A 27,933-nucleotide genomic window follows, 5' to 3' on the forward strand; every position below is an offset into this window, starting at 1 on the left:
CCATAACTGTTCCAACTCCACATGATACAGATGCATTTGTTTTTGTAGGGTATATTCATGGGTGGTTTTACAATATCTGTGATTTGTAAATAAAGCAAAATGGTTCTCATACATCTGTCTTACTTTTTTTGGTTTGTCCTGCAAGTGTTCCAAGTCTGATTCATGAACCTCTAAACCTCACACACATAAATTGACATCTCTGACAGATATAGAGTGAACACACAAGTTAGATGATAAAAAAATTCTTTAAAACGTAGAATACTGAGAATGTTGAAAATATTACTAAAAGTTACTTAACTGTGTAATTTGTGGTGCTAAATATACCAATAAAATCACAAAATCCAAGCCAGCAAGCCATGATGATGTGGTGAACAGAATATTAATTTAGCAAGTTGTATATTTTATTTTCATGGATTTCTCTATCATATTCTAACTCCAGATTCATTCAGATGAAGGCATTATGATTCTTAAGTCAGGGGAGAGAAAGAGACTCTCTGTACATGACTCATATAACATGGTCAAAACGACCATTCCTGAATTTCATTCGTACCTAAGAGAAAATTATGTATGAGAACACTGTAAAGGCGGCAAATTTTATTAAATCACTGGTAGGTGCCACTTTTGGCTCCTGTGTGAGGCTCATTGTTCATGCTTTCTTTTTAGACATTTATAATAGTTCTGTCTGGCTATGGGGAAGTCTTTTTGTTGCAACTTGTACATGTACATGCATATGCCTGAGTGAGTGGGTAAAAGGGGTTGATTACGATTATGCTACTAAACAAGTGTTCAAGTCCATCTAAAAAGATCCAAATACATATTATTCACAGAACCAGATCCAGGAGAATACCATGGGTACACCTAAAAGTTAAGCTCATTTAAATTCATGCCCCTCTCTTTATTTAATCCTTCTGTATCACTTGCCCTTTTGTGATTCTCCATTTATATCCTGCCCTCTTTCAGGTGCACTATTCAGAATTTGTAATTAGACCTACATGAGGATATTATTACCTTTATGCAAATAAAGCAACTAAAGAGTAACCCCTGCTGATTGGATCACGGTTTCGGATCACGTTATGGCATCATGCGTAAAGATGCGGAAGGACTTAAACTCAGTGTTCAATTCATTGTAGAACAAAAGTAATAACACTGAAGACTATAGGGAGGCAGAATAGAGAATACATGTCTGTGTCTGAGCTGTGTGTTTCTCCTGGCCACACAGCAACTAGTGACATCCTCATGTATCTTTCCTTTGTGTAGTGAGATAGATCAGGGGGCTGTCTATCTACCACCGCCCAGATGGATGGCTAATTGCAATGGGAACCCAGAACAGCTAACAATTAGACCTAAATGAAGATGGATGTGAATGGGGGGGGGGGAAGAGCATGTGAGGAGAGAAAAACAGGGAGAAGAGAGTAGGATGAAAAATGCTGCACTTCCTCTCCTCAATAACACCCCCTTCTTTTCCTCCTGTCTCCTCTCCTGGGTTTTTTAAGTAATGTGAAAGGCAATGTTGAATGGCTATACGTTTTTACTCTCAATTAAACAAAGCCTTTTTCTAAGAAATTTTCTGAGGAAGAATGAATGTGCAGGTAATAAACGTTGACGAAATGACATTTTCATATGGTAAATGATGAGTGACACTTGCTAAGCAGTTGGCTTTATGGCTGAGGTCATATGTCATTAAGGTTATGGAGCATTAAAGAACACTACATGTTATGCTGACGGTAGTAATGGGGTATTGAAGGATATGGTATGCCTGACTAATTCATGACTCGGGTGGGACATTAAGGATCTCAGTTATCATTAGCAGTGAAAGAGTGGACTATACAATAATGATGGCTCTATCATATACCCTCCACACTGGGGTTACCATCTTTTATAGTGTGAGAGACTGTTGTCTACCAACCTAGAGTCAAAAAACATTAAACTAATGCGATGTAATGTGTAATGAGCTCAACACATGCCAGCAGTAGTTGTTATTAAAAGCAGTACAATCCATTGCAGTTGCTACCAATCATACAAGACTAATGACGTGTTTCTACTGTATGGTACACAGAGGCTCGACTTGACTCACTTTTTTGGTACTAGTGCTTTTCTCTTTTCTTTGTAGGTAAGATTCTAAGCTGGTTGCTATAGCGATGCTGCCTGAAACTGCCGTAACAATCTCTTCAATGCGACACTCGCTGAATCCTTTTATCGGCAACCAAACAGAGGAACTTATATACTTCACAATTTGTATGGCGTAGTGTACGGCATAGTTTTGAGGGCTGACATTTAAAAAAAAAAAAATGGGTCAAGTAAATAAAGAAATTGCAGTCACTATTGACGGTAGCTTGGCTATTAACAAATGGTCGGGTTTGTGCAGGTTGTCCCATGCTGCGCTAGTGACGATTCTCTCTGACCAACGAGTGTTCTTTAATGTTTTAACTCCACCTTGTAGTATCGGCTCAGCTCGCTTGGAACCTCTACAGTGGTACCAAAGAATTACTATACTCACTTTTTCCAATGGAAAACCAATAAAGAGCGGGTTGAGTAGAGTTGAGCTGTACCATGCAGTGGAAAGCCGGCATAAGAGTCTACCACCATGCTAGTGGCTCTATGAGGCTGTACTAAAGCGCAGCAGTGCTTTGAGCTGAATGCTAATGTCAGCATTCTAACATGCTCACAATGGCAATGCTAACATGCTGATGTAGCAGGTGTAATGTTTACCATACTACCATTAATACAAAAGCATTGGACAGATTGAAACTTTGATGTGATGATGGCACTAGATGAATAGTCAGGGGATCCCCAAAGTATAACAAAACCTTTATAACGTAATATCTGTACCAAATTATATGGCAATCCATCCAATAGTTAACAAGATATTTATCTCTAAACTACAAATATGAGCCTCATGGTGGCACTAGAGGAAATGTCAGGGGATCGCCAAAGTCATTAGGATTCGTCCTCTAGACAGACTGACGTTACCACCCATAGAGCCACATGGCTAGCCTGGCTCAAAAAGAGGAAGTAAGGAAAGGCTGCAACAACCAGTTAGGACGTGAAATCAAATGAAGCTTAGCGTAAGTCCAGCCAGAAAGACTATCTTTTGTTACTCACTCATTCTTATTCACTTCGCTCCCCCTCTCATCTTGCTTCACATTACCATCTGATTAGAGGGCGTTTACTCTTTTAGTTAAACCAACCAGGTTTAGCCACAATCTCTATCAGCCAATCACATTCGTGCTGTCAATATTGTCAGCTCTCATTTCAGCGTGAATCGTCGTGACCCTCCTCCTCCCCGTTAACCTCCAGTTCAATATTCCAGCTCCCAGGTCTGAGCTTACCAGAGTTTACTTGCTTCTCTTCTCATCCATCCAGATCTCAGCATCCTCTTCATTCATCACCACCAGTGTCTAGACTCCATCAGGGAGCTATCCTACATACTCACGGCTTCTCAACCCCCTTTACATTTAAAAAAACGTCACAATGGGAATCCGATGAGGTCACAATGGGGTCTAATTGCCAAAGATTAACATTTATCATTTTTATTGTGCATACGTCAATAAATAATTGTTCACTCGAAATGAGGTCTCTCCTGATTGAAATAATTTCCACAGCATATACCACTAAAACTAGCACAATATGTAATTCAAGACATACTCCACTGATCTTAAGCACACAAGCTTAAATGCTAAGCAACACCTAATCCTGCGGGCTAATAAAAGAGAGAGATGGTACACCGATTGCATCTCCTAAATGCTCTAAAATATCAAACTTGCAAACCTATTATCATACCTGGCACTTCAGACCTTGATTTGTAATAACGCTCTAAAGGATCAAGGCATCCACGGGGAATATTATGAAGGCAATGATAAGACATTTGAGTCATGCTGTTATGAAATAGAGAAAACCTATGTTGGATGTATGGGTGCTTGAGCAAATCGCTGACCTCACTGCAGGCAGCCAGGGAGGCATTCAAGTGCCTAAGGGAGTCATTTAGTACTGGTTAATGACGACAGTACCGTCATGCTACACTGGTCAGTTTGTGGGTACTTCTGGAAGTGTAGGTGTCTGGTACGTAGCTGTGTTTGGGACACTGCACCACACTGTGGGTCAGTGGAGAACACTCAGGGAGCTGGGACAGACCAAGGTCAGGCCCAAACTGACAGGAAGTATGTTGGACGCACACACACAGACGTGGATTCATGCATTTAAACAAATGCACATACATACACAAGCAGACAGACAGACAGACGCACACCTTCCTTCCAGCTCCTCATGTGGGTAATAGCTATTTCAGGAAAGAACACAGCATTAGGACACACATCGCCTCCAGCTGTCCCCCTTTCTACTCTCCCCTGCCTCTCCTGCTCCCTCCTTCCCTCTGGCCTTCCTCCTCACCTCTCCTCTCCTCTCTCTCTTTTCTGCGTCAATACTATACATCTCATCGGCTCCAACCAGTTTTTTTAATCTAGATAATTTTCCAAACTTTCCAACTCGTATTCTGTCCCGTCTGTGTCTTTTCATCCTCCACATTTGGCTGTGTTACACTGGAGTCTTGCTTGGCAGACAAGGTTAAGGTTAGTTAAGACTGGGCACCGGTCAGGCCAAGGTCGAACTGCAGGACTATAAACAGATTTAAACTACAACCACAGAGCATGTGCCAAGATAGATGGCAGTAATCACAGTAAGGGTGAGAGAGAGAGAGAGAGGGAGAGTGGGAATGGATGGAGGCAGAGGAGCAGAAATGAACAGAGAAGAAATAAGCAAAGGGAGTGAAAAAAAGGCTTGCTAGGAGAGGTGTGAATGAGACTGATGAGAGAGAGGAATGGACTGAAAATATGTGTCAGTGTGTGCATGTCTGCCAGCTCCAAACAAACGCACTACTATCTATCTCAAGAGAACACAAACTGTCAGGCTTGCCCTCAGGCTTGATTACCAGCCCAGTTTTGTATGTGTGCCAGCTGATGCTGCTACCCGGTTTGGCTCATGGACACACCACAACATGATTCTTTAAAGGTCTAAAGGCTGGGCTATTTACCCAAAGGAAGATAGGATCTTTCACAGTTTGAAAACAAGTTTACATAATCCATTCATCCATCCAATTTGTGCCTGCGTGTGTTTTTATCGCTATTCTTACAAGGATAAAATCTCCTCACAAGGACAGACCAACAGAGAAAATAATGTGAAATTGCTGATATTCACTTCTTTGATAGGCTATTTTAGGATTTAGGCTTGGGCTTTTGGATGATAACTTTTAGGTTGTGGAGTTAAAGGGATACTTTGGTCTGGTCATGAGAATATGATATTTATATATTTTTTTCAGATTAATGTAGAGGAGTAAAAAGTACAATATTTCTCTGAAATGTAGTGGAGTAGAAGTAGACAGTGGCATGGAAAGAAAATACTCAGGTAAAGTACAAGTACCTCAAATTTGAACTTAAGTACAGTACTTACTTACATTCCACCACTGCCAGAGGAATTGTTTAACAACCTGGCCACCTAAACATTGTTCATGTTACTGACTTATAACTGATCTAAAAAGCATTAATTAATGTTACCTGATTAACTGATTTAACTGACTTAACCACTGAGAAAGCCATTGGGTATAACTGACAAACCCTGATTAGAGAGTGCAACCAACATTCCTTATATTAACAAATTCTGTAAACAGGAAATTGATCTGAAGTTTAATATCATGTAATGTATATGCACATATATATGTATGTAAATTACAAGACGCAGTTAATGTAGACTGGCTGCCTCTTGATCCCACTGAGACCCGGAATTGAGCTGCCCTAGGTTAACCTTGAAAATGATTAAATTTTCAGTATTGTCTGGCTCTAAAAAAATCCTCCAAAAGTGATCTATTTATGCAGAGCTATGGAAAAATAGAAAGGTCACGGTTTAGGTATGCATGTCAAGGGAGAAGGTCTGTTAAAGTATGGTGATACTCACTGAATATGCATCACACAACTACTGCTCGTGATGTTAGTCAATGTGCATTATACACATGCCATCATAAGTCTCAGGGAAGACTTGAACCATGTGGGTAAGAGAGAAGTCAAAGCTCCCTCAATGAGGTATGTATGTCTGGAGGTCCAACCCTCTGGGCCCAGTTGAAGGGAAATAAGACTGTATTCACCTGTACCTTCTGCGCCCGCCGCTTGTCTGCTCTCTGGTTCTGGTGATAGATGCGGCTAAAGTTGGACACGATGACAGGGACAGGCAGAGCAATTACCAGCACACCACTCAGAGAGCAGATTGAGCCAAAGATCTTCCCTGCAATCGTTTTAGGAACCATGTCTCCGTATCTGCGGAAGGTGAAGGGAGAAAGAGAGAATTTAGTGAAACGTCTTTTTATGCATTTAATCCAATCTGTCGGGTGTAGCTCACCCTTTGAGTAACATACAGCCAACAGGAGGTCTTCCACATCACAATATGACACACTATAAGTGAGTTCAACAAGGTTCCCATTCATTTCTCTTTCATAAGGCTTTCATCTTTCTTTTTGGACTTCTTCATGCTGCATGTGTCCATCCCCGCCAGAATAAAGCTTGACCTGCTGACTTTATTCCACCCTGAGAGAGAAAGAGAGAGGCTCCCACCAAACCTCCTCTATCACTGAATGGCACAGTAAATTCCACAGATATATTCACCAAGAGCAGATACTATTAACCTTTAGAGAAGAGAAAAAGAGGAGGACATGGTGAATGCCAGGGACATTTCCCAAAAGTCATTTAGCCCAATTCAATCTGAAATATTTGCAAGTCAAAAGCAATCTCATCTTGACTTCAACGACAGATAACACAATTACAATAACTATATTAAACCCCCTCCTTTTTTCCTAAGGAAGAAGCCAGACTGCAGGATTTAACAGTGGAAGGAGAAGAAATTCAAAGCTAAAAGAGCACAACTTGAGTTGGAAAAGCAACCTTTATTTCTAATGGTCTTCCTTTCTTATTCATGAGTAAAAAGTGCAGGTAATTTGTTCTCCTCTTCCAGCTAAACAAGAAGTTATACTGAATTTATTAGAACTGACTAAAAGTCCCACTACAAATAAACCTGAAACAAATAGCATTTAAACATCCAGCCATTCATATAATTAGGTAAAGACTGATTTTAGAAAGAGGTTTATTTTTTTACATCAATAGGGTAGCATTTTGAACACAAATCATTGTTTCCCCTAGTGAGTTCCATAAACCTGTTAGTCAGTCAAAATTATGTAATGTATTCATGTAACCTCAAGAACTACCTTCTCATTTATTGCAAACGATAACTTTCCCTTTGTATTTATCAAACTCATTCCATCATATGAAAAACAGAATCATGGTGTAGCTTGTGATTTAACTGTAAATTATTATTGCCAATCCAATCCAACTGTACAATTACTACAAAGCACACATGCTCAATGTGTTGCAGTGTGCATATTACAGATTCTCTTGGGTAAATGTACGAATAAGATAATGATTAATGGACACACTCATTTGTGAACATATCTTGTGCAAATTTGCAGTTTGGTTGGCGCTGAGAGGCTGACAGGAAAAGTCGCAGCAGAAGCAAAGCCAGAAAGACAGCAACAAAATGTTGCCAGGGAATATGTCTTTTCTCCAGCTAGTCACACTCATCCCTTTAGAAAGCAATGTGATGTGTCAGAAACAGCGAAAATCGAGAGATATGGTGTGTCAGCTAGCTGTAGTGTGAATAAACCACGGATAGGTGGAATCACAGAGAGATTAAGCTACTGTCATGCACTAATGGAATCACACACATATACTTTACACAAAACATCTGCTTAAGTTTACACTCTGGAAGTGGGCACTTGCGTATCGGTGTTGTCAGTGCTGTTAGCTAGAGAGGTGCCAGTTCACCTCCTGGGCACTGCCAAGGTGCTCTTGAGCAAGGCAACGAACCCCCTCACTCTGACATCTCTCCATTAGTGCATGTATAGGTACTGAGCATGTATGTGTAATTCAGGTCTGTGTGTAATGTGTGTAATAATAACAGAGTGAAAACATTGTAATTACCCCTTTCAGAATTAATAAATTATTATTATTATTATTATTATTATTATTATTATTATTATTATTATTATTATTATTATTATTATTATTATTATTATTAGGTACATCTTGTTAAAACTAATGCAGTCTGATACTACAGACCTTCAGTAAGGTTATAATGTTCAGTTTGTGTTGAAACAGCTTTAGAGGGATACTGATTCAACTTTATGATCATTTTGGAGGCTGCAGTTTGTGCTGTTGAATTGTATTGGGTTATAATGAGAGTTGTTTCTAATACTTCGTGTGCCCTCATTTATATAAACAGGCTGGACAAAATATTAGAAACACTTCTCAGTATAATGCAATACAACCCAACGGCACCATAAACTACATCCTCCAAATTGAAAATAACATTTAATCAACACTTCTTTAAAACAGTTTAAACAAAAAAACTGATTGTGATAACTGAGTGTATGTACACAGAAAACCCACATGTATCATATCTCCCCATAGTTTTGAATATATTATTTCTGAAAAATGCCTCTTTTCCACTGATCCTTCATTAACACTGTAGGTTATTGCGTGACAGATGGATACATTTTCACATGGATACTAACAACACAAGGATATAACAGCATTTAGCATTGGTCCCCTGATGCATATGTAATGTACTTGGCATCTAGTCAATCCACCTGTTACTGCTACGCATGCATGCATATGCAAAATCTAAACAACTCTTAAACACATGCATGCACACAATTACACCAGTCTGAACAAAAAATGAGTGTTGTGAAAAAAGTATTTGAAAACACATCTTTATAAATGTATCTGCTGTGTTACTCTGTGTCCTTTTTGCGCAGCATGCTTCACAGCTCACACAGGCCCTTGGTGTAGTAATCATATTATCCAGCTAGAAAAAACATATCAATACTTCTTTCAAGTCTTGCAGATATCCAGAAACATTTTTCTAAATAGCACTCATCAAATTCATCCACTTTGATGGATCACAGAGAATAGGGCTGGTTGTTATTTGAGGACTTGGCTAACAGTATCCCAGACGCTCTCCATAAATGAACAATAATCTGCTTAAGAAGTTGTGCTCATGATAGTCGTTTTGTAATTTAATGAAGCATTTCTGTCACAATCTGTTGATGATAGTAAAAATGCAGAAGGCACACGCACACACACACACACACACACACACACACACACACACACACACACACACACACACACACACACACACACACATCACAGAGTTTGGCAAAAACAAGCCCAACATAAAGTTATTTAAGTGGAGGGTGGTTTTCGCATCAACAAAGCAAAGTACTGCCCACACACAGTGAACCACTGGTCCACAGCCATAACTAAGAGTATACTTACAGAGAACATTCATTGTCCCTTCCAAGAACTTTAATGGACTTTCTACCCAAATTAGGCAATAACAATCCCATCAGTGGTACAAAGGCCCTATCACTACAACACATTTTATTCTCCTCGTCTCTTAAGAAGATGTCTCCATTAGGAGGAATGAAAAGATAATCATATTCATCTGCAAGCCTTCTTTAATGTGATCCTATCAGATTGCCTGAAAGAGGCCCTTCTCTCCTAATACTACAGTCAATTTGCCGCTCCCATTTAGTCAAGCTGGCCTGTCTCTGATGATACCATCTCTGAGCCATTATACATGGCACAGACATAAAGCTGGGCTTGCACACATTAAAGAAAAAAGAAAGCTGTAATAAGTGGTGTGAGGGTGTGTGTGTGTGCACATGTGATAAGAAAGGTGGATGAATGCTGGGGACGTTTCTCTCTCTGCAATACTTAATTGAATGTGGGGATGGAGGTAAATGTCTGAGAAAAGAAGAAGATGGATATGCAGTGAAAGGAAGTATACTGGAGGGAGAGATATTTTTCCAGTAGATGCAGTGCACCCTGGAGGTTTGTTCTCTCCATCAGCCTTCTTGCCTTCTCTCATACACATGTGCACAAAAACACACAGATCCACACTAACACATAAGCTAAAAACCCAGTTCAGATGGGCAGGTCAGGCCTCGGTCAGGGTTGTCACATCCCATTGTTAGAGGGACGGGTCTCTGCGGGTTACATTAAGAAAGCCTAGGACGGAGAGATGGGGAGTTATTGAGTGGGACTAAGTGCTCTTGTGAAGGTATGTGTGATGGATGGGTTTATCAGGGATGGTCTGAGGGCTGACAGAAACTGATTTGTGGTGATGGCGGGTCATGTCATGTCAAGTCAGAAGGCACAGTTCATCCCCTTAAATACCTGCTGATGAATCCAGCCCGCATACAAGTACAATACAAAACAACAAGTATGAAAGTGGCCATAATCAAGAGACAGCATAAATAAACATTGTTTATACAAATTATATGAATACATGCTTTGTAAAATCTACAATTCTTACAGTCATTTTTTTTTTGGGTATACTAAAAAAGCAGCTGCACAAGCTTGAGATTAACTGACTGACTGAGCTGAGTCATAAAGTAAACATTTATTGCTGGAATTTGGTTTCACTTTGTGGATCATAAACCGCTTTTATGTATGTGCTGCAAGGTCATAATGCCATTTTATTTATATATTCAGGATGAAAGAAGCTTCTATTTTAGAGAGAGAGAGAGAGAGAGAGAGAGAGAGAGAGAGAGAGAGAGAGAGAGAGTGAAGTGTTGGGTTTCCATTTACAGACCAACTCCCATGTGATTCCTCTGCAATTGTCCTCTGCAATTTTTCTCAGTTCCCTTCAGATACAGCCTAAGTGGTTCTGCTTGGACCACAATCCCTTGCGGTGGATTGACCACCCGGAGGACTGAAATCACCTACTTGATGAGGCAGTGCATTCACTGTTAGTGAGTGGGTTTGTGTTTCTACTGTATGTGTAAGGTATGTTTAGTTTGCATCTGTATGTGTCTGTGTGTGCAAGTCAGTGGAGTATATATACATTCACAGCAAGAAAATTTAAAAAAGAAAAGAATGTATATGTTGAGCAAGTGGCTCCTATTAGAGAGATTAAACATACAACACATACAAATTAAATTAAAAAAACTAAATATTAAGGAAAACTGAAAATTATTAAAAATGAATAACTAAAAATGTATGGGTTAAGCAAAATCAGAGGCAGTGATACTGATGTTGATAATGATACTAAAATAAGAGCTTAAATGATCTGGTAGATTTAAAATACTAATATAAATGCATAACCCTTTAGAAAAGCAGATTTATTTCACATTCGCATAACAGATCAGCACATCCGGTATGGGCTATGTGGTCAAATAATGCTGAAGATACAGGGTTACACGTTGAGAAAAGTGAGCAGCCAACAGTTTAGTATTCTTTCACTGGCATACTACATTTGTTTAAACATAACTTCAGGCATTATCAATCATTATCAATTGAGATTTGACCAAGTATCTTAGAATGGTTCAGTCTGCGAGATAATCAGGGATCATTTGCTAATTTTAAAACATTTTGAATAGGGAGTTAGGCTATTTTAACCCTGGATTACATTAGGTCATCAGGGTCTGCAGTTTACAGCAGATTTGCTGAGGAAGCTGGGACTCTTCAGCACCATGGACAGCTACTATAGTTTTGATCTACAATATAGCGCCTGCTCTCTCTCTCTCACACACACACAAACAAATGAGTGGTCACAACACAATCTTTCATCCATAGCTAAAGCCTAAACAACTTTTTCTATGAGCTTTTTCTAAACGTTAAATTCTTAATAAATTACACCTGCTGTTTTTTTACTTTGATATTGCTTATTCAGGGTTATAGAGAAATGTGTAATATATGAAGTTTCCAGAGGCTTTCAATTCAAACAAGGCAGCAAATCTCAGGCTGGGCGATAAAGTTGAAATATCAATATACTCTATCAGGTTATGGCAAATGTATGCAAAATCAAATAGAAAATGGTCAAACTAATTATTTCTTCAACTGTGTTCTATTGTTATACATTACATCAGGATGACATGTGAAAAACAACTGCAACAGTTATTTTCATTAGTTTTGATTTTTAATTGCTAATTCAGAAAACATAACTTTGCTAATTATATCATTATGATGATATAATAATTAATTATCACTCAACCATAGCAAAACCAAGAAGAATATGTGAATTCTGCTCCAGATTATGACATTCAGTATGATCATAATACAGTGAACATAAAATATGGCTGCATTGATTATGAACATCGAAAGCAAAAAGTTATTTCAGCATATTTATCCATTCCTATTTACAGCTGAGCTCCACTGTGAAAAATGCATGTGTTACAGTGGCCATAAATGATGATGCCTCATAAAAATATCCATAAGTGGTAGTAGACTTCCATTTTTATTGGGAAACCTGTCATAGGCCAATGAAGCTTAGCTCCTTTAGCTTCAGCAGAGTAAAATATTGTTTCTCCAGGCCTTTAACCCTCAACCATCCATCCATCTGTAGTCTCATCTGACATTTCATGGCCAGTCAATCAGATGGAAGTAACTTGCTTGACACATGGCTCTTCAGGGATGGGGCAACCATCTATAATCACCCCCACAAATGTCACTGCAGGAAATCAAGAAATAAGGAGGTGGAGGAACAACAGGTAGAGATACATTGAGGTAGACAGATAGTAAAGAAGAGGCTAGAGCACAAGATAATGTAAGAGAGCAGTTGAGAAAGATATGCAGCACTCTGTGACCCCTCAAAAAAAGTCAGCCTTTCTTTTTCAGGTGTACAGACACGATGCTTGCTGCATATGACAGCCTTTAATCATATCTTATTTTTCAATGTCAAAGATGGACCAGGTCAGCACTTTATTTGAAGGGCCACAACCATATATATATACACACTATATATAGAATAAAAACTATGCATGGGGTTTTCACAGCAAGAATACCATGAGGTATTCACAGTATGCAGCCTGACATGTTAGCATGTTAATTGCGGCAATGGCCTTGTTGGTTCCAAACAAGGCCATTGCCAACAGTTTAGTGTACATATCTACAATATAAACCTAGATATTTGTAAAAGGTTAGAAAAATGGCAAGGGAAAATGTAAAAAATGTGAAAATCAGAGCAAAATGTTACTGCCAGCAGCCATTTACCATCATTCACCTCCATGTTATACTAAGCTTGGTCAATTAGAGCTTTGGCGATTTTGTAAGACTGAAATTAACCATTGTATTGCTGTAATGCTAAGGACTTGCATTTAATATGTGAATGTAACAGCAATATAAAAGTGCTGTATTTAAGTTCCAATCACATAAGTTTGGCATTTTACAAGTGGGAGATAACAACTTTGCAATTGCAAAATCTGCATGGCAGTGTTTCCGAAACATTTATTTATTTGTGGTGGCCCGGTACATTACAACATTGACTACAACATATTGATTTTCTATTTTTCTTTTCCCATTTCAAATGGCACTACATTGATTCGCTCAGCCCTCCTTGCCCCCCTCCTTGCCCCCCTCCTCTCTCTCTGTCTCTATCACTCGGGAGGAAGTATTGTTGTTGGCTTTTCCACGCAGAGAAGATGGCTGGCCAAATTCTGCAGAGTTCATGAGGGATTAGTATCACGAACACCTCTGCACACATTTTCTAAAACTGATATCTATGTTCTAAACATAACACTGTCAATCCCAGAGACCCAAGCATGTAAGTAGCCTAGCTAGTAAGGACGTTAGAATACAGCTGGGTTGTTGAGGTTAGCACGCTGTACATAGCTGCTAGCTAGATTGCCCTTGTATATCAGGATAATCAATCTACAATAATCTCTTCACACACATGCTACATTATTCAGTGTTTCCTTTTTCATCCACACACAAAAGCAACCACAACTGCAAGACTATAGCAAAAATCCAGTTTCTTCCAGGGTGCACCAAGAGACATATAGGCTATTTTCTCATTTACATTTGTCAAGTGATGAGAGGGGAATAGGAGAAAGAAACACAGATAACTTAATAAAGTGAAGGGCATTACTCTCATACTGCACTGCACACAGAAGAAAGGTCATTACCATCACTCACTTGACAACCAATCTTACTGGGAATCACACTGAGGGACTGCTACCATTTCTCTGTAACACACATCCAGTTTGCTACATTATGACTTGGAATTGGACTAACTTTGACACTTTGCAGAGTTTCATCAACATTGACTTTTCACAGCTTTGTATACTTTATAGTTTGACTTACCACGGCCAAGGAGAATACTTGATTTTGATTGGCCAGAGGCTCTGCATTATTTTTAAGTAACTGTACGGCATCATTTGGTGTTGCATCACCATCACTGTGTTACAGTAAATTAATATTGCACTATGGGCTTTGGTCATTACTAGGCTTCTAACAATTGTTAGAAGTAGCACAACTTGAAAGAAAAATGATCACTATGCTGAAGCCAGTGCTTAATATGCTTATTGCTAATGAGAATAGATGGTATTTCCCCAAAAACAATAACACATAAAAGGAACATATTCATTATGTAAGGTCTGAGGTTAGAGTAGCTAATTTAACTTATTTTGATGTGTCTGTTGTATACCGGAAACAAAAAACAACTATTGTTCAAATGAGGGATATTAAAGGGGTTATAATCATCTTTTATATCAACAATGGCTCACCTCGCTACTTGCATAAAGAGGATGCTGGTAGAGATGAACCCACAGAGAATTATCAACCCTCAGCACTGCAGAGCGTGTCAGTGTTTTTCCGGCTCAATGTTTAGATTTAACGCACCATAGCTTTAGTGGTTTTTCGTCCACTCACCGTTCTCATCAAACCCCTACCTGCCCAGCAACAACCAGCAGACAGTTGCTGGTTGACACTGTCAGGCTGTTCACCAGCTAGTTGTGTATATAGTGGCCAATTTAGCTGCAAAAGAGCAACATATTTGTGGAGACTAAAAACAGAGCTAAAGTGAGAGTGAATATAAGACTTACATTCATCAAATAAATAAAGAAAATAAATATAAATCTGTGTTGTGTTAACTCAGAGTTAAGGTTTAAAAATTAATACTCGGCAACTGGTGGTTATCACTTCCTTGCCCCACTGGTGCTCCATCACGCCCCATTGCTCAAGTTTAGCTTCCCGTGGTCCAGCAATTCATTGCAGTGAGTGGAAAAGCCCTAATCAAAGCTACTAAACATCTTTTTAGAAACCTACATGTGATGCTACAGATGCTGTTTTCCAGAAGAGTCCCATTAAGCAGTGTGAGTCAATTTATTTGCCAGGATGTTGGTGAATAATAGCCAGGGACTCATGCTCATTTGTGTGTGAGCATGAGTGTGAGAAGGAGTGTGTGCGGCCGTGTATGTGTATGCACCTCTGTAATTAGCGATTACCAGACTGCTATCAACAGAACGCTTCAGTGAATCCACTTCCAAGAGTAACCAGGAAGTGCAAACACAATTACCAGAAGAGAAGGAGCATAATAACATTTAAATATGAATTACATCTGAGATAGGACGAGTCCCCAAAGCTTGCACTATTGACTGCCTGGATACTGCCTAATTCACAGAAATAGTTGTTCCATCAACACATTTGTGCATCTGCCTGTGTGCATGTGGTAAAAAAAAAATTATGCGTATGAGCGTGGTTATGTACACACGTCTGAGAATAGACATATCTCTACAAGTGCTGAAATACTTTCAAGCCATGGAGGGCTGGTACAAGTGGATGTATGGCTAAAACCAGTAATAGCTGCTGGTAAATGGAACAGGAATCCATCTATCTCTGTGAGATGGGTACATGGAGTGAGTGTGTCGGTGTGGCAGAAGAGAGGAGGAGAGTGTGATTCAATTAAACTGCTAATGAGAACTAACTGCACTCAGTTTGAAACACAAATCTCTGGAGAAATGTTTGAATTCTGAGATTGCTTTTTTTTGTTCGATGCAAGACAACAACAATGTAGATCTTTCACCTAGGAATCAAATTTACAGAGTGGGCAAGGCAGCTACAACCTGCACAACTCCAGTACTATATGTCTCTAATAGTGTGTGACATTACAGTCAGCAGTGTAAGGAGAGAGGTTGGGAGAGGTAAAAAAGGAATGAGACCACATAATGTCCAAAGTCTTAACAATATATTGGATGCTAGATTATCGAATTGCAACAAAAATGAAATTACAGTACATATTGCACATATGTTACAGGCCACATGTTTCAGTCATGCTGATGCCATGGCCCAAAGGATTGCAATATCAGTCTGTCTGTTAGTTGGTCCACCACTTTGTTTCAGACTGAAATATCTGAACAACTATTGGATGGACTGCCGTGGAATTCTATAGACATTCATGGTCCCCAGAGGATGAATCCTACTGACTTGGTGATCCCCTGAATTTTATTCTAGCGCCACCATGACTATTGGATGGAGTGAAATTAGGTGCACACACTTATGTCCTCCTCAGGATAAATTGTATTAACCCTGGTGAACACTTCACTTTTCATCTAGCGCCATAATCCGGTTAAAATTTCAATTTGTCCAGTACTTTGGTTTATGACCAATTACCTGCAAAACTAATAACATCCCCATCAGCCTCAGGTGTACTTTATGTAAATTGCTAATTAGCAATTGCAATATATAAGCATTTAGCTCAAAGTGCAGCCTCACAGAGCTGCTAGCATAGCTGTAGACTCTTGTTTCTAAATTTCACCCTTACTGTTCTTGATTAAATTTAGTTATGGTTACTTATTTTGTATTATTTCCAGCCATTTCTTTAATTTTTCATAATAAAGTTTATTGTTCACCTGTAAAATATCATACCTCAGTACGTACAGTATCTTTTCATCAACAACCCTTAAATAACTTAGATATAAGGGATCTTCCCCAAAAGCTGTTAAATTATTTGTTCATGTACAAATAATACTAGTTAAAAACTAGTCAGCTGATATATCTTTATTAAATTTACTTTGTATTATATCTATATAATATCTATATTGGAATGGGCCTAAAAGGTATAGGTTGTGCTCCACTAAGAAGAGAAAGTCTTCTCCCTGTCTCTCTATTCACCTAGGCCAACTCAAGCGACTTCATGACTTTTTACAAACATTGTATTTTATTGCATTCTATGCTAGTCTGGCAAAGGGATCCAGAGCTTTCAACTACTTTTCCCTACTGTATTTTAATTTAAACTTCAGTGATAGCTGTGGTGTTTTATCTATCTCAAGTCTACTATAAGTGCAGGACTCTGTTAGAAACAAACTTTTAAATGAGACTGTGTCGGCAGGTCCACATTATCTAAACAAAGTCTAAAATGGAATACACCAGCATTATAAAGTGTGAGAATTATATTATGTGCTTCCTTGATCTATCATATCTGTTTCTTTTAGATTTTTTTTCGTTTAACACACATTCCAAGTAGAGATGGCCCGATACCACTTTTTTGCTTCCCGATACCGATTCCGATACCTGAACTTGCGTATTGGCCGATACCGAGTACCGATCCGATACCAGTGTGTCATATATTTCATTATGTTTTAACAGCTGTATACTACTATCCCTGTATGGATGTGATATGATTTCTATCTTTGTTGTCGGTCTGGCTCAGGTTAAACTCTTTGTGAAACATGAACAAACACAAACAATGAATGTCGTAGAACTTTCTTTTATTTTCCAGTTTGACAGTCAGTTATAACGGAAAAAGAACATAAATAAACTACTTTAATGTAGATTTTCTTTAGGGCTTTATTACGTGGTATCGGATCGGTGCATAAACTCCAGTACTTCCCGATACCAGCGTTTTAGGCAGTATCGGAGCCAATACCGATACTGGTATCGGTATCGGGACATCTCTAATTCCAAGTTCATGCCCAACCTTCCATGTCCTCCCTGTGCTTGACCCCTGCTGGAACTGATGTTCAGAGATTAAAAGAAGCGAGGCTGTGTGGAGAGATAAGGCTGGAAGTGAAAGAAGAGAGAAAGAGAAAAGTCAGAGCCTGAGAGTTCAGGGGTCATCTACATGCTGCAGTGAGCCCATAACAGCAAGGTAACCAGGTGACTGGTTTCAGCACAGCTTTCCACAGGGATCAAAGAGAAGAAGGAACAGACACAGAAGAGAGAGAAAAAAAAAATACTTTAAAGGAAGGCGTAGAGAGGGAAATGCAAATGTGGAAAAAGAGACTGTAGTGAGGAGGAAACAAAAGCTGTGGGATTTGAGGGTGACCCCAGCAGAGAAAGACATCAAATGAGACAGAAGGATGAGAGATAAATTAATAGAAAAAGGGAGAGAGAATGGTGAAACACATTTCAGGACGTCAGATCTACTCTGCGTCCCATTCAGGTCACAGTGATTGCATTTGTTTAACTTTGCCAGACCATTTCCTCCTGTCGTAGAGGATGAACATGCGCGTTCGTGTTGTTTAGGTTTGTGTGCGTTTTTGTGAAACAGAGTGAGCACATGCATGTTTGTGTGCTTTTGTGTGTGTGCTGGCAGTCTCCACATTTAGTTACTGTCCCTTTGTGTTGCTATTTTACATTTCTTGCACTGCATGTGAATGTAATACATTAACATAAAACTCAACGGTGATACAATTATTGTGGTTCTGGTTCAGGTCTCCACCAATGAGCTACTGCCAGATTTTCGCAGCCCAATTCAAATTCAGTACATTAATATGAAACCAAATGTGCCATCAAACACAATATAAGAAAAAGGCCTCTCAAAAGGCCCTAGTGGTGCGGCAAGTCTATAATGATTGACTTGACTAAAGTATTGAACTTTTTCCCAAAGGGAGATGGAAATTAATTAAGCTCAGGTTCACCGTTCCTGCCTGAGCTCCCATGTGCCTCCACAGGTGAAGCAATTTTACATGCTACACATCCTGTAGCTTGTGGACTTTGATGATTTAATTGTTTCCTATCCAATCAATTAAAACAGATCCATGCAATCTACTGTAATCCTAAATGGTGTGAGAATAAGGGAAATATAATAAATTGCGCACATGAGGGCCTGCTTGTGTGTTTTCTTCCCTGTCTATATGTCTTGGTAATATTTTCTTTTAGATATTTTCAGTGAGCCTCACCCAAAAAATATTAAAGTAATTTCTCATCCATCCTCCATTTCAACACCAAGTCGGCTCTTATTCTCAGTTCTTTGATGTTGCCTGTTGTCATAGGGACCTCGGGAGTGCTGCAACGCTTAGCAGCATACAGAGTGACATGTCACTGCGGTTAAAAGGGTTACATTAACATCAGCGACAGGTTACATTAGAGCGGAGCAACATTACCCATTAGTGGTAGCAAAACTCATTTGTGGTAGCAGGGCCAGCACGGGTTGCACTCTGCCCATCTGGTTTTAGTGTAATTTATACTCAACCAGTTTCTGAGAAACACACCTTCAGAGACACTTTTCTTTTTGGTGCTATACAGCTTTAAACTACATACACCAAGTTAAAAATATAGTAAAAATCTGTTTCACTTCACACAACAGAAGAATACCCAACAAGGGTCGATCTCGCTCCATCACTGAAAATGAATTCAGGGGAGAGCAAGAGTTGATACACACAATTTCAGGTTTTTTTCTGGGTTTTTGGAGGGCTTAGGTGTTGTGCAGCCATTGGGGTTTGGGGGGGATCAGGTGCATCAGGTGTGTTCAAAACATAATGTCTTGAGTATGTTACTAACTGCTATTGTTGTGTTATTGATTTATTTTCCGCTGATGATAACAGCGGCGCCTATGGTAAACTACTACTGAACAAACATGTTACTGATTCACAGCGCATAGAAAATTTACATTTATAAACAGGCACAGTACTTACAGTGAGTGACAGTCTTCTTGTGCCTATCCGCTTACTACTGTACCTAGCAATTTGGCACTCAATTAGTGTTATCATGGCGCATTAGTAAACAACCAGTTCTGACCCAGCATTCTAATGGAATGACCGGTAGATGTTTCGCTCTCATCGGCGATATTATGTACTGCTTTCGCAGCGCCTAAGTCGTATAATGGAAGGGAAGACCCTAATTTGCTGCTTGAATCAAAGATGTCTCTGTCAGATTGTTTATCTCTGGCCAAGATAACTGGCTCGCTCAGGCTGAGCTTATCACACATAGTTTTACACTGCCTGACTTATTGATAACGAACATGGCCAACATGGCTCTTCTCATCAGCATCCGGCACAGCAGCAGCATCGACTGTAGTGATCTATGAACGAGTCTGATGGAGAGGCAGTCAATGCAACTAACTGGTGCCTCTAAATTTGCTTAAGACTGGTCAATGTGCTGTTCAGTCAGAGTTTCGGAGATAACAACCTGTCATCATCACTTGACATGTCTATTCATGAAAAGCAGGCTAAAACTGTAATTAGTGAATGCTGGCTTAGATGGGCAGCACCTAAAATACTGTTACACATATTTAATGCATTAATATTTCCCCAAACCGACCGTGGCAATAGTTAACAACAACAGTCAGCCTGTCAACACGGGTCAGTGTTTGCGGATGAAGGTAGCTGTCGGTATGTGTGTGTAAGTGGAGAAAAGTAGGCTGCAGGAGAAACTAGGGCATCATTGAGACTCAGGAGAGGTGTCTCCAGCCCAGCCTCCTGTCCTATTTCATTGCCTGGCGAGACTGGCATGTGTGTTTGTTGTGCGTGTGTATGATTCAACAGAGGGAGCACCCTGGGCAGTCAAGGGACAGCTTCAGGCACAGGAGGCAGGGAGATAACAGGTGAGCTCCAGGGAGTCTACCTGTGGGAGAGAGGAGGCCTCTTTGCTGGGGTGGAATGGATGTGCAGAAGACCCCAGGGCATTGACCAAATGTCAGACAGTCTGTGCACACATACTGGAAAACTGCTTTATTGGAATTTGTCACCTGTGTGTGTGTGTGTGTGTGTGTGTGTGTGTGTGTGTGTGTGTGTGTGTGTGTGTGTGTGTGTGTGTGTGTTCGAACTGGACAGATGACTCACAACAGGAAAGAGAGCAGTGCAAGGCAGCACAGACAGGTGGGGGAAGTGTGCATGTAGGTGTTTTTGTTTTGCTGTGTGGGTGCAAGAAATAAGCTGTCAAGTGTCACTGTAAATATATGCTGTACAATTTCTCAAGTATGCACTATACAGCACAGCACATACTGTGCTCCCCCAAAACACACATGCATCCACCCACATGCAATGTTTACTGTACTATGACAGACATTATTTATCCACCAGTCCCTGCTCTCCACTGCTCTGGAGCTTTCAAACACATCACTAATTCATCCCTGGCATTTCCCTCCACCTAAATAAGGGCATCCTTTGAACTGACATGCAGGCCCTTTAGTGTGAGGCCAAGTTACATCTCAGCTCCTTCTGTAAGCCTATATCCACGCAAGGTTTATCCCACACTGCAACTCAACACTACAATGACCAGCCCTTGTTATTGAATCAGAATGGAGATGGAGGTTAATGTGCGGATCGTGCACAGCTATTTGATGCTTTGACTGTGCTGGTCTTGCAGGGCAATGATTGGCAGCATGTAGTCAGGTGGGTGTGGGTGCAGTGTTGGGTTGCTGGGTTGGGTTTTGATGGGACAATTAGCTAGTCACGTATCCTGACATGTAATGTGATTACAGCAACTGCAGGAGCAACTGTGGATACAGCACACTGCAAACTTAACTAAAGCAAAGTCAGAGCAGGAACTATAACTCTGTTGAGAAGCCATTCTTAATGGAAATACATAAAAAAAGTACTCACCAGATAATTATTAATCATTTGGAAAATGAAGTACGTTATTTAAAAAGTAGCGTACTATGAAAACACTTGATATATTGCCTGTCAAAACAGCGACCAGACGTCTTTTGATGTAGTGTGGCACAGAGCTGTGAACAGTTCACGCTGACCTATTCTTACATTTCATGTATTGATTCTGTCTGATTGTGTCTTGACTGATCTGGGAGTGAGAGACTGAGAGAGCAGTAGGTGGGTGGAACTGCAGAAAAAAGGGCAGGCTACAGGGAGACACTGTTACATTTTAATTTCAGAGAGGTCAGTTTTCCTCAAGGTCAAACGTGAAAATAACCTTCAAAGGAAGAGTGGCTGGGAAAAATAGCGTCTCTCAGTAGGACTGCTGGGTATGAACCCATAGCACAGAAAAAAGCAACATTTCCCACATTGAAAGGATGGGCCAATATGAAAAGGACAGCTTATTAGCATGCACTATAAACCAATTAGTAACCATGGTGATGAATGAAGGTGGAAGGAAACATGCTGGCTTTAACACAAATAGCTTTTAGATCAGAGTTTGTGGCACATTGTACCCACACCACACACACACACACACACACACACACACACACACACACACACACACACACACACACACACACACACACACACATGCACGCACACGCATGCACACACTTTAGCTTAAAGGAACACGCCGACTTATTGGGACTTTAGCTTATTCACTGTAACCCCCAGAGTTAGACAAGTCGATACATACCCTCCTCATCTCCGTGCGTGCTGTAAGGCTGTCTGACGGCTCCAGCGGCATCAGGCCAGCACAGAACATGCAGGTGAATGGTTCCAGTAATCCTACTGCTCCGAATAAGTGACAAAATAACGCCAACATGTTCCTATTTACATGTTGTGATTTGTAGAGTCACAGCGTGTACAAAAAACAACGTAACATGAGACACAGCCATCTTCTAACAGTAAACAAACCGGGAACTATATTCTCAGGCGGAAGAATATAGTACTTGGGCGGAATGATTTGCTTTGCATTAAGCCTATCTGAGAATATGGTTACGTTGTTTTTTGTACACGCTGTGACTCTACAAATCCCAACATGTAAATAGGAACATGTTGGCGTTATTTTGTCACTTATTCGGAGCAGTAGGATTACTGGAACCATTCACCTGCATGTTCTGTGCTGGCCTGATGCCGCTGGAGCCGTCAGACAGCCTTACAGCACGCACGGAGATGAGGAGGGTATGTATCGACTTGTCTAACTCTGGGGGTTACGGTCAATAAGCTAAAGTCCCAATAAGTCGGCGTTTTCCTTTAAGGATGGTTTAAAGTCTTGTGTTGTAATGGGATCAGTTGAGGAGGATAGAAGATCGGGGAATCCAGGCATCACAAATCATTTCCATCACACATCACTGCTAATGCCACTGATACTAATCCATCAGACAGCCATCTCTAATGCTGCAGATAGCCAATCTGTCAGGCTGTCCTGCACGAAACCTTCCTTCCCCCCCGACTTCCTTCCACCCATGTGCACACATGTACAAACAACACTCGCAAATGCACTTCAAAGTGAGGCAGTGATGAGATACAATTGAACTGTTTTATGGTTTTCTTATTCCTCACAGCACCCAAAAGCATCGGTCAATAACACAAAATCACCAACGTACATCATGATTCAAGCTAACCAGACTCATCAGCAAACAAGTGGATCTTAGACTAGACTAGGAAAGAAAAGCCATAAACACTAATTACATGTTTAAACATCAAACCACTCCTAAATATAAACACTCAGGGAAGAATGTTAATGCATTGTCAGTTTATAATAAAAAAACAAAAACAAATAGAGTGCTTTAATGACTTATTTAGTCTCTTGTTCTTTTGATTGATTCTCTTAACTGGCTCTATGTCCACTTAAAGGGATTGCATTAACCTCTGCCACTCTTTGTGGGCAGATGAGCTGCTCTCTCACCCTGCCTTTAAGATGTGCTCTGTATAAAACTTTGTTCTTTGGCTGGGATCCCTATCTGGCTCCTGTCCACTCAAGCACAAACACACACACACACACACACACACACACACACACACACACACACACACACACACACACACACACACACAGCCTGGTGTGTTCTTGTACAGTATGTCGCTATACAGGATCTGACACTTCTGTGGCCAGGTTGCGGTTCTATGCTTTTTTGTAAGGCACTTGGCATCTAGTACTTTTTAGTGGGATAGCTTTCATACTGCTCATGTGATATATACTGTGTGTGTGGACTGAGGGTGAAAAGCAAAGAAAGAGAAAGGGAGGCGCACAGTAAGAATACACATGCTTGTGTCATGTACTAGGCTGTGTTGTATTGGAAAAAAATAAAACAGTGCCAGTTCCTTAGAAAATTATTCTTACTTACAATGCATGTTTAGCTCTGTTTCCTTTTTGAAGGTTGGATTGATATACATTTTCACTCATGTGCTCACACCTGCAATCATTCTGCAGGGATAACAGATGCTGATAGAGACATGTGTACACATACCCAGCTTCTTTTCATTTCCTCAGCCATGTCTCTTGTATTCTCTTGTGCTAGCTCAAGTCCTCCCAGAAGAATTTTTGTCTCTTAGCCCACCTGTATCTAAAGCTTGTACAGATTGCCTGACAGCCGGCGTGCCCGGTCCTCTCTACCACTCATTCTGCTCTGCTCTCTGCCTTCTCCAGCTGGCTATGTAGACTTCTGCTCCCCTCATTGCCGTCTCTGCACCCAAGCAGCTGGTGTGCCAGCCAACCTCTGCCATGTTCCAAGCCCACTCCCCCCTTGACCAGCTTGGAATGAACACATCTTTTCCTCTAAATCTGGTGCTCTTCATCTTTTCCTCCATCTTTTTACTTTCCTTCCATCTGCCTATATCCATCCACACACATGTGCCTTCTCCTCAGAAAGGTCACTTAAGTTAAGCAAAAGCAGCAGAAGAATCAAAAGAGGCAGCAGTGAATGTGTGCACATAGATAGAGCATGCAAATAAAGGAAGTTGAAAAGAAAGTATCTCCATGTGGACACAACAGCATTCACAACAAGAACAAACACGACTACACCCCCCGACCTTGGACCCAGACAAGACATCATCTTTTAGAGCAGAGAAGGAAAACAGCATGCTATTTATATTGCTGTTAATGGTTGCAGCAGGCCTGCTCCCTCTGTGTTAGCACATGCAGAGTGGTAGAGAAAGATGCACAAACAGAATAAATCCACATCCTTTAGAGTGTGTGTACATGTGGCAGCGACACACACTTGCATACACACTTACATATCCATATTTGCAGATCCAGGCAGTCACACACACACACACACACACACACACACACACACACACACACACACAGTGTTACAGAAGAGTTAGACTGTCACACACTGACATTCCTTCCGCTGAACTGTGTATGTTGCAGCCAATCGCTCTGTCAAAACATTTCAACATGGCTGGGGAAGGAATATACAACACCAAGACCTGACTGTGCAAGGTCTATCACACACATGCGCATGCACACGCACACGCACACGCACACACGCGCGCGCGCGCACACACACACACACACACACACACACACACACACACACACACACACACACACACACACACACACACACACACACACACACACACACACACACAAGTTCGATACACATCACTGCTGTCTCTGGAAAGTGTGCCTGTCTGAAGACACAAAACTATAAGAGGGTGGAAAACGCACTACATCTGCTGCTGCTGTATGTTTGTGTCTCTGTGCTGAGAGAGTAGCAGTTGAGTCGCTGCATACCAACTCTGCCAAGTTCTGCTCTATACTCTCCGCTCTGTCTGTGCATACCGTTCAATGTTTGCCTGGCAGCCATTCCTAAGGCCTATCCTTGTGAACCTTACAAGAGAAGTTCTGAAGAGATTTTCGACTAACCTAAGGGGACCCCGATCAAATAAATTATTTCTCACTTTCCACTTACTGAATGTTCTGCTAACTAATTGGTGTCAATGGACAGGAAAATATTCTTTAAAAATCCTGTTTTTAGTACACTCTCCAGTGCAAGCAAAATAGTTAAAGACACATTCACTAGAAGGCAAAGCATTCCATTCATGGACACAACTATTATTTCTACAGATAAACAGGCTCTGGGGAGAGTTTTCTGCTCAGCATTTAGATGAAGATATCACTGTGACCGTCTTCATGAAGAAAATTGTCAAAGATTGTGAAATGCTGTAGCAGCTTAGGCCAAACAAACCCACTAATGTTTGTAATGATGTGCAGTGCAGCCTATTCATTTGGTCACCAGCTTCAAAACAACCAACTAACAGAGTTATTGAAAGTACAGATGAACACTCCATTCTCCTTGGTAAACATTTGGAGTTGAGCTGAAAGATTTTCCATTTCAGAGACTGCATGTCTGCAAGAGAGCAGCATGAACCTGTGAGTGTGTAACTGTGCATGACTATTTTCCCATTTCCATATTAGCCTGTCTAATAAATTACTGTGATTGTGTATTTGTTTTAAATGTGTGTGACTGAATGCACTGCATGCACAGCAGCATGTGCAAGGCTGTATGCATGTAAGCCTGATTCACAGTAAGCCTGATGCACAGTAACAACCTTTGGCCAAATAGTCAAGCTAAATTAGCCTCTTTCTTTTTTTATTTTTTAAACATATCTTTATTAAATTTCATATACAACATAAAGGAATACAGCTACTGAGTAAAGAATAAAGCCCTCCTTTCAGCCCACCCGTACCCCCTTAAAATAAACAACCAAGACAAATAAATAACATCAATTTCCTTACATATTTTGACCCAGAAGTCATTAATAAGGGGAAATTCAAATATACAGTGGAAATATGTACCTTCAGAAATTTTATATTTATTACAAAATTTCAAGAGCAATGGGTTAAACCTATTGGGTTTCACCGGTGTGATTTGGATCCTGTGTATGACCCTAAATTGCATCTCCCTGGTTTTGTTGGTACATAAGCAACCTGCAGGGCCTGACCAAACCCCATTCCACACATTGTCCAAGATAGTCTCCCCAAAATCCGCCTCCCAGAGAGATCTGACATGAACCGTACAGTCACTGGTTGGAGTTGACAGGGCCTTGTAAAGCCTGCTAATAAGTTTCCTGGAGTCAGGCTTCAGAAGATCCTTCTCCACAACTGAGATGGAAAACCCATTAGGATACAACTTAGTATTAGAAAGAATGAAACTGCGTATTTGCAAATACCTAAAAAAGTTATTCTGCGGGAGATTGTACTTCACTCTGAGCTGATCAAAAGACAACACAGTGCCCTCTGTCAGTAAGTCACCCACAGTCTTTATACCCCTAGTAAACCACACTGAGAAGGCTTGGTCGGCCAGACCAGGAGGGAAATCTGGGTTCAAATGGACAAGTGTAAAGAGAGGAAAAAACCCATCTTGGTCTTCTAACTTTCTTATCATCCTCCAGACTTTTAAAGTATTCTGTAGAATAAAATTGCCCTTTAAGTTAAGGCGAACCCACCTCTTAGATGCATATAATATATGGTGCCAAGGAATAAGGGCAGCCTCCAAACCAAGCCAGGTGGATTCGGCGCCCTTGTCAAACCAGTGCCAAATATAGGTGCAAAGAGATGCTAACTGATAGCATCTAAAATCCGGTACTGCCAAGCCCCCTTCCTCGAGGGGGCGCTGTAGTGTAGTGAGTTTTGAACTGGCTCGCTTGTTCTTCCAGAGAAAGGAAGTCATAGAGCTGTTTATAACAGCAAGAGATTTTCTTGTTAACAAAGCTGGGATCATTTGGAAAGGATACAGTAACTGGGGAAGTATAGTCATTCTGATAAGATTCACCCTAACCAGGATAGACAGTGGCAAAGCTGTCCATCGGTCCAGGTCTTCCTTAATCTTACGAATTGCAGGTACAAAATTGGCTTGTAGAGGCCTGAGAGTAAGGGAGTAATGTGTATGCCCAGGTAGACAAAACCGGATGGGGACCAGCGGAAAGAGGCGGAGCATTGCGGAGACCCAGATACATGAGAAGTGAGGGGCATAGCTTCAGATTTAGAGTAATTAATTTTGTAGCCTGAAAATCGACCAAATGAGTTAATTATGTCAACAACCCGTGTGATAGAAGATTCAGGACTAATTAGGTAAAGAAGAACATCATCACAGTAGAGTGAGATTTTATAACACGTGGGGCCCACTTCGATGCCTGTCACCAAAGGATCAGATCTATGGCCTCTGCTAGGGGCTCCATGGCAAGAGCGAATAAAAGTGGCGAGGCCGGACAACCCTGTCTAGTGC

At 40.6% G+C, this 27,933-nt stretch overlaps 1 protein-coding gene across 3 annotated transcripts in view; it reads right to left on the reverse strand.

Annotated features, from left to right (window-relative positions):
• kcnd3 (potassium voltage-gated channel, Shal-related subfamily, member 3) overlaps positions 1 to 27,933 on the reverse strand; it is a 143,574-nt gene that overhangs the window by 14,604 nt on the left and 101,037 nt on the right. For all 3 annotated transcript variants that reach the window (XM_028582487.1, XM_028582488.1, XM_028582486.1), the window contains one exon: positions 6,131 to 6,299. In XM_028582487.1, coding sequence (XP_028438288.1) covers positions 6,131 to 6,299 — 169 coding nt within the window. The remainder of the gene's footprint in view (positions 1 to 6,130; positions 6,300 to 27,933) is intronic.

This window comes from Perca flavescens, chromosome 7, assembly GCF_004354835.1.
Source record: "Perca flavescens isolate YP-PL-M2 chromosome 7, PFLA_1.0, whole genome shotgun sequence".
In the NCBI taxonomy this organism is placed as follows: domain Eukaryota; kingdom Metazoa; phylum Chordata; class Actinopteri; order Perciformes; family Percidae; genus Perca; species Perca flavescens.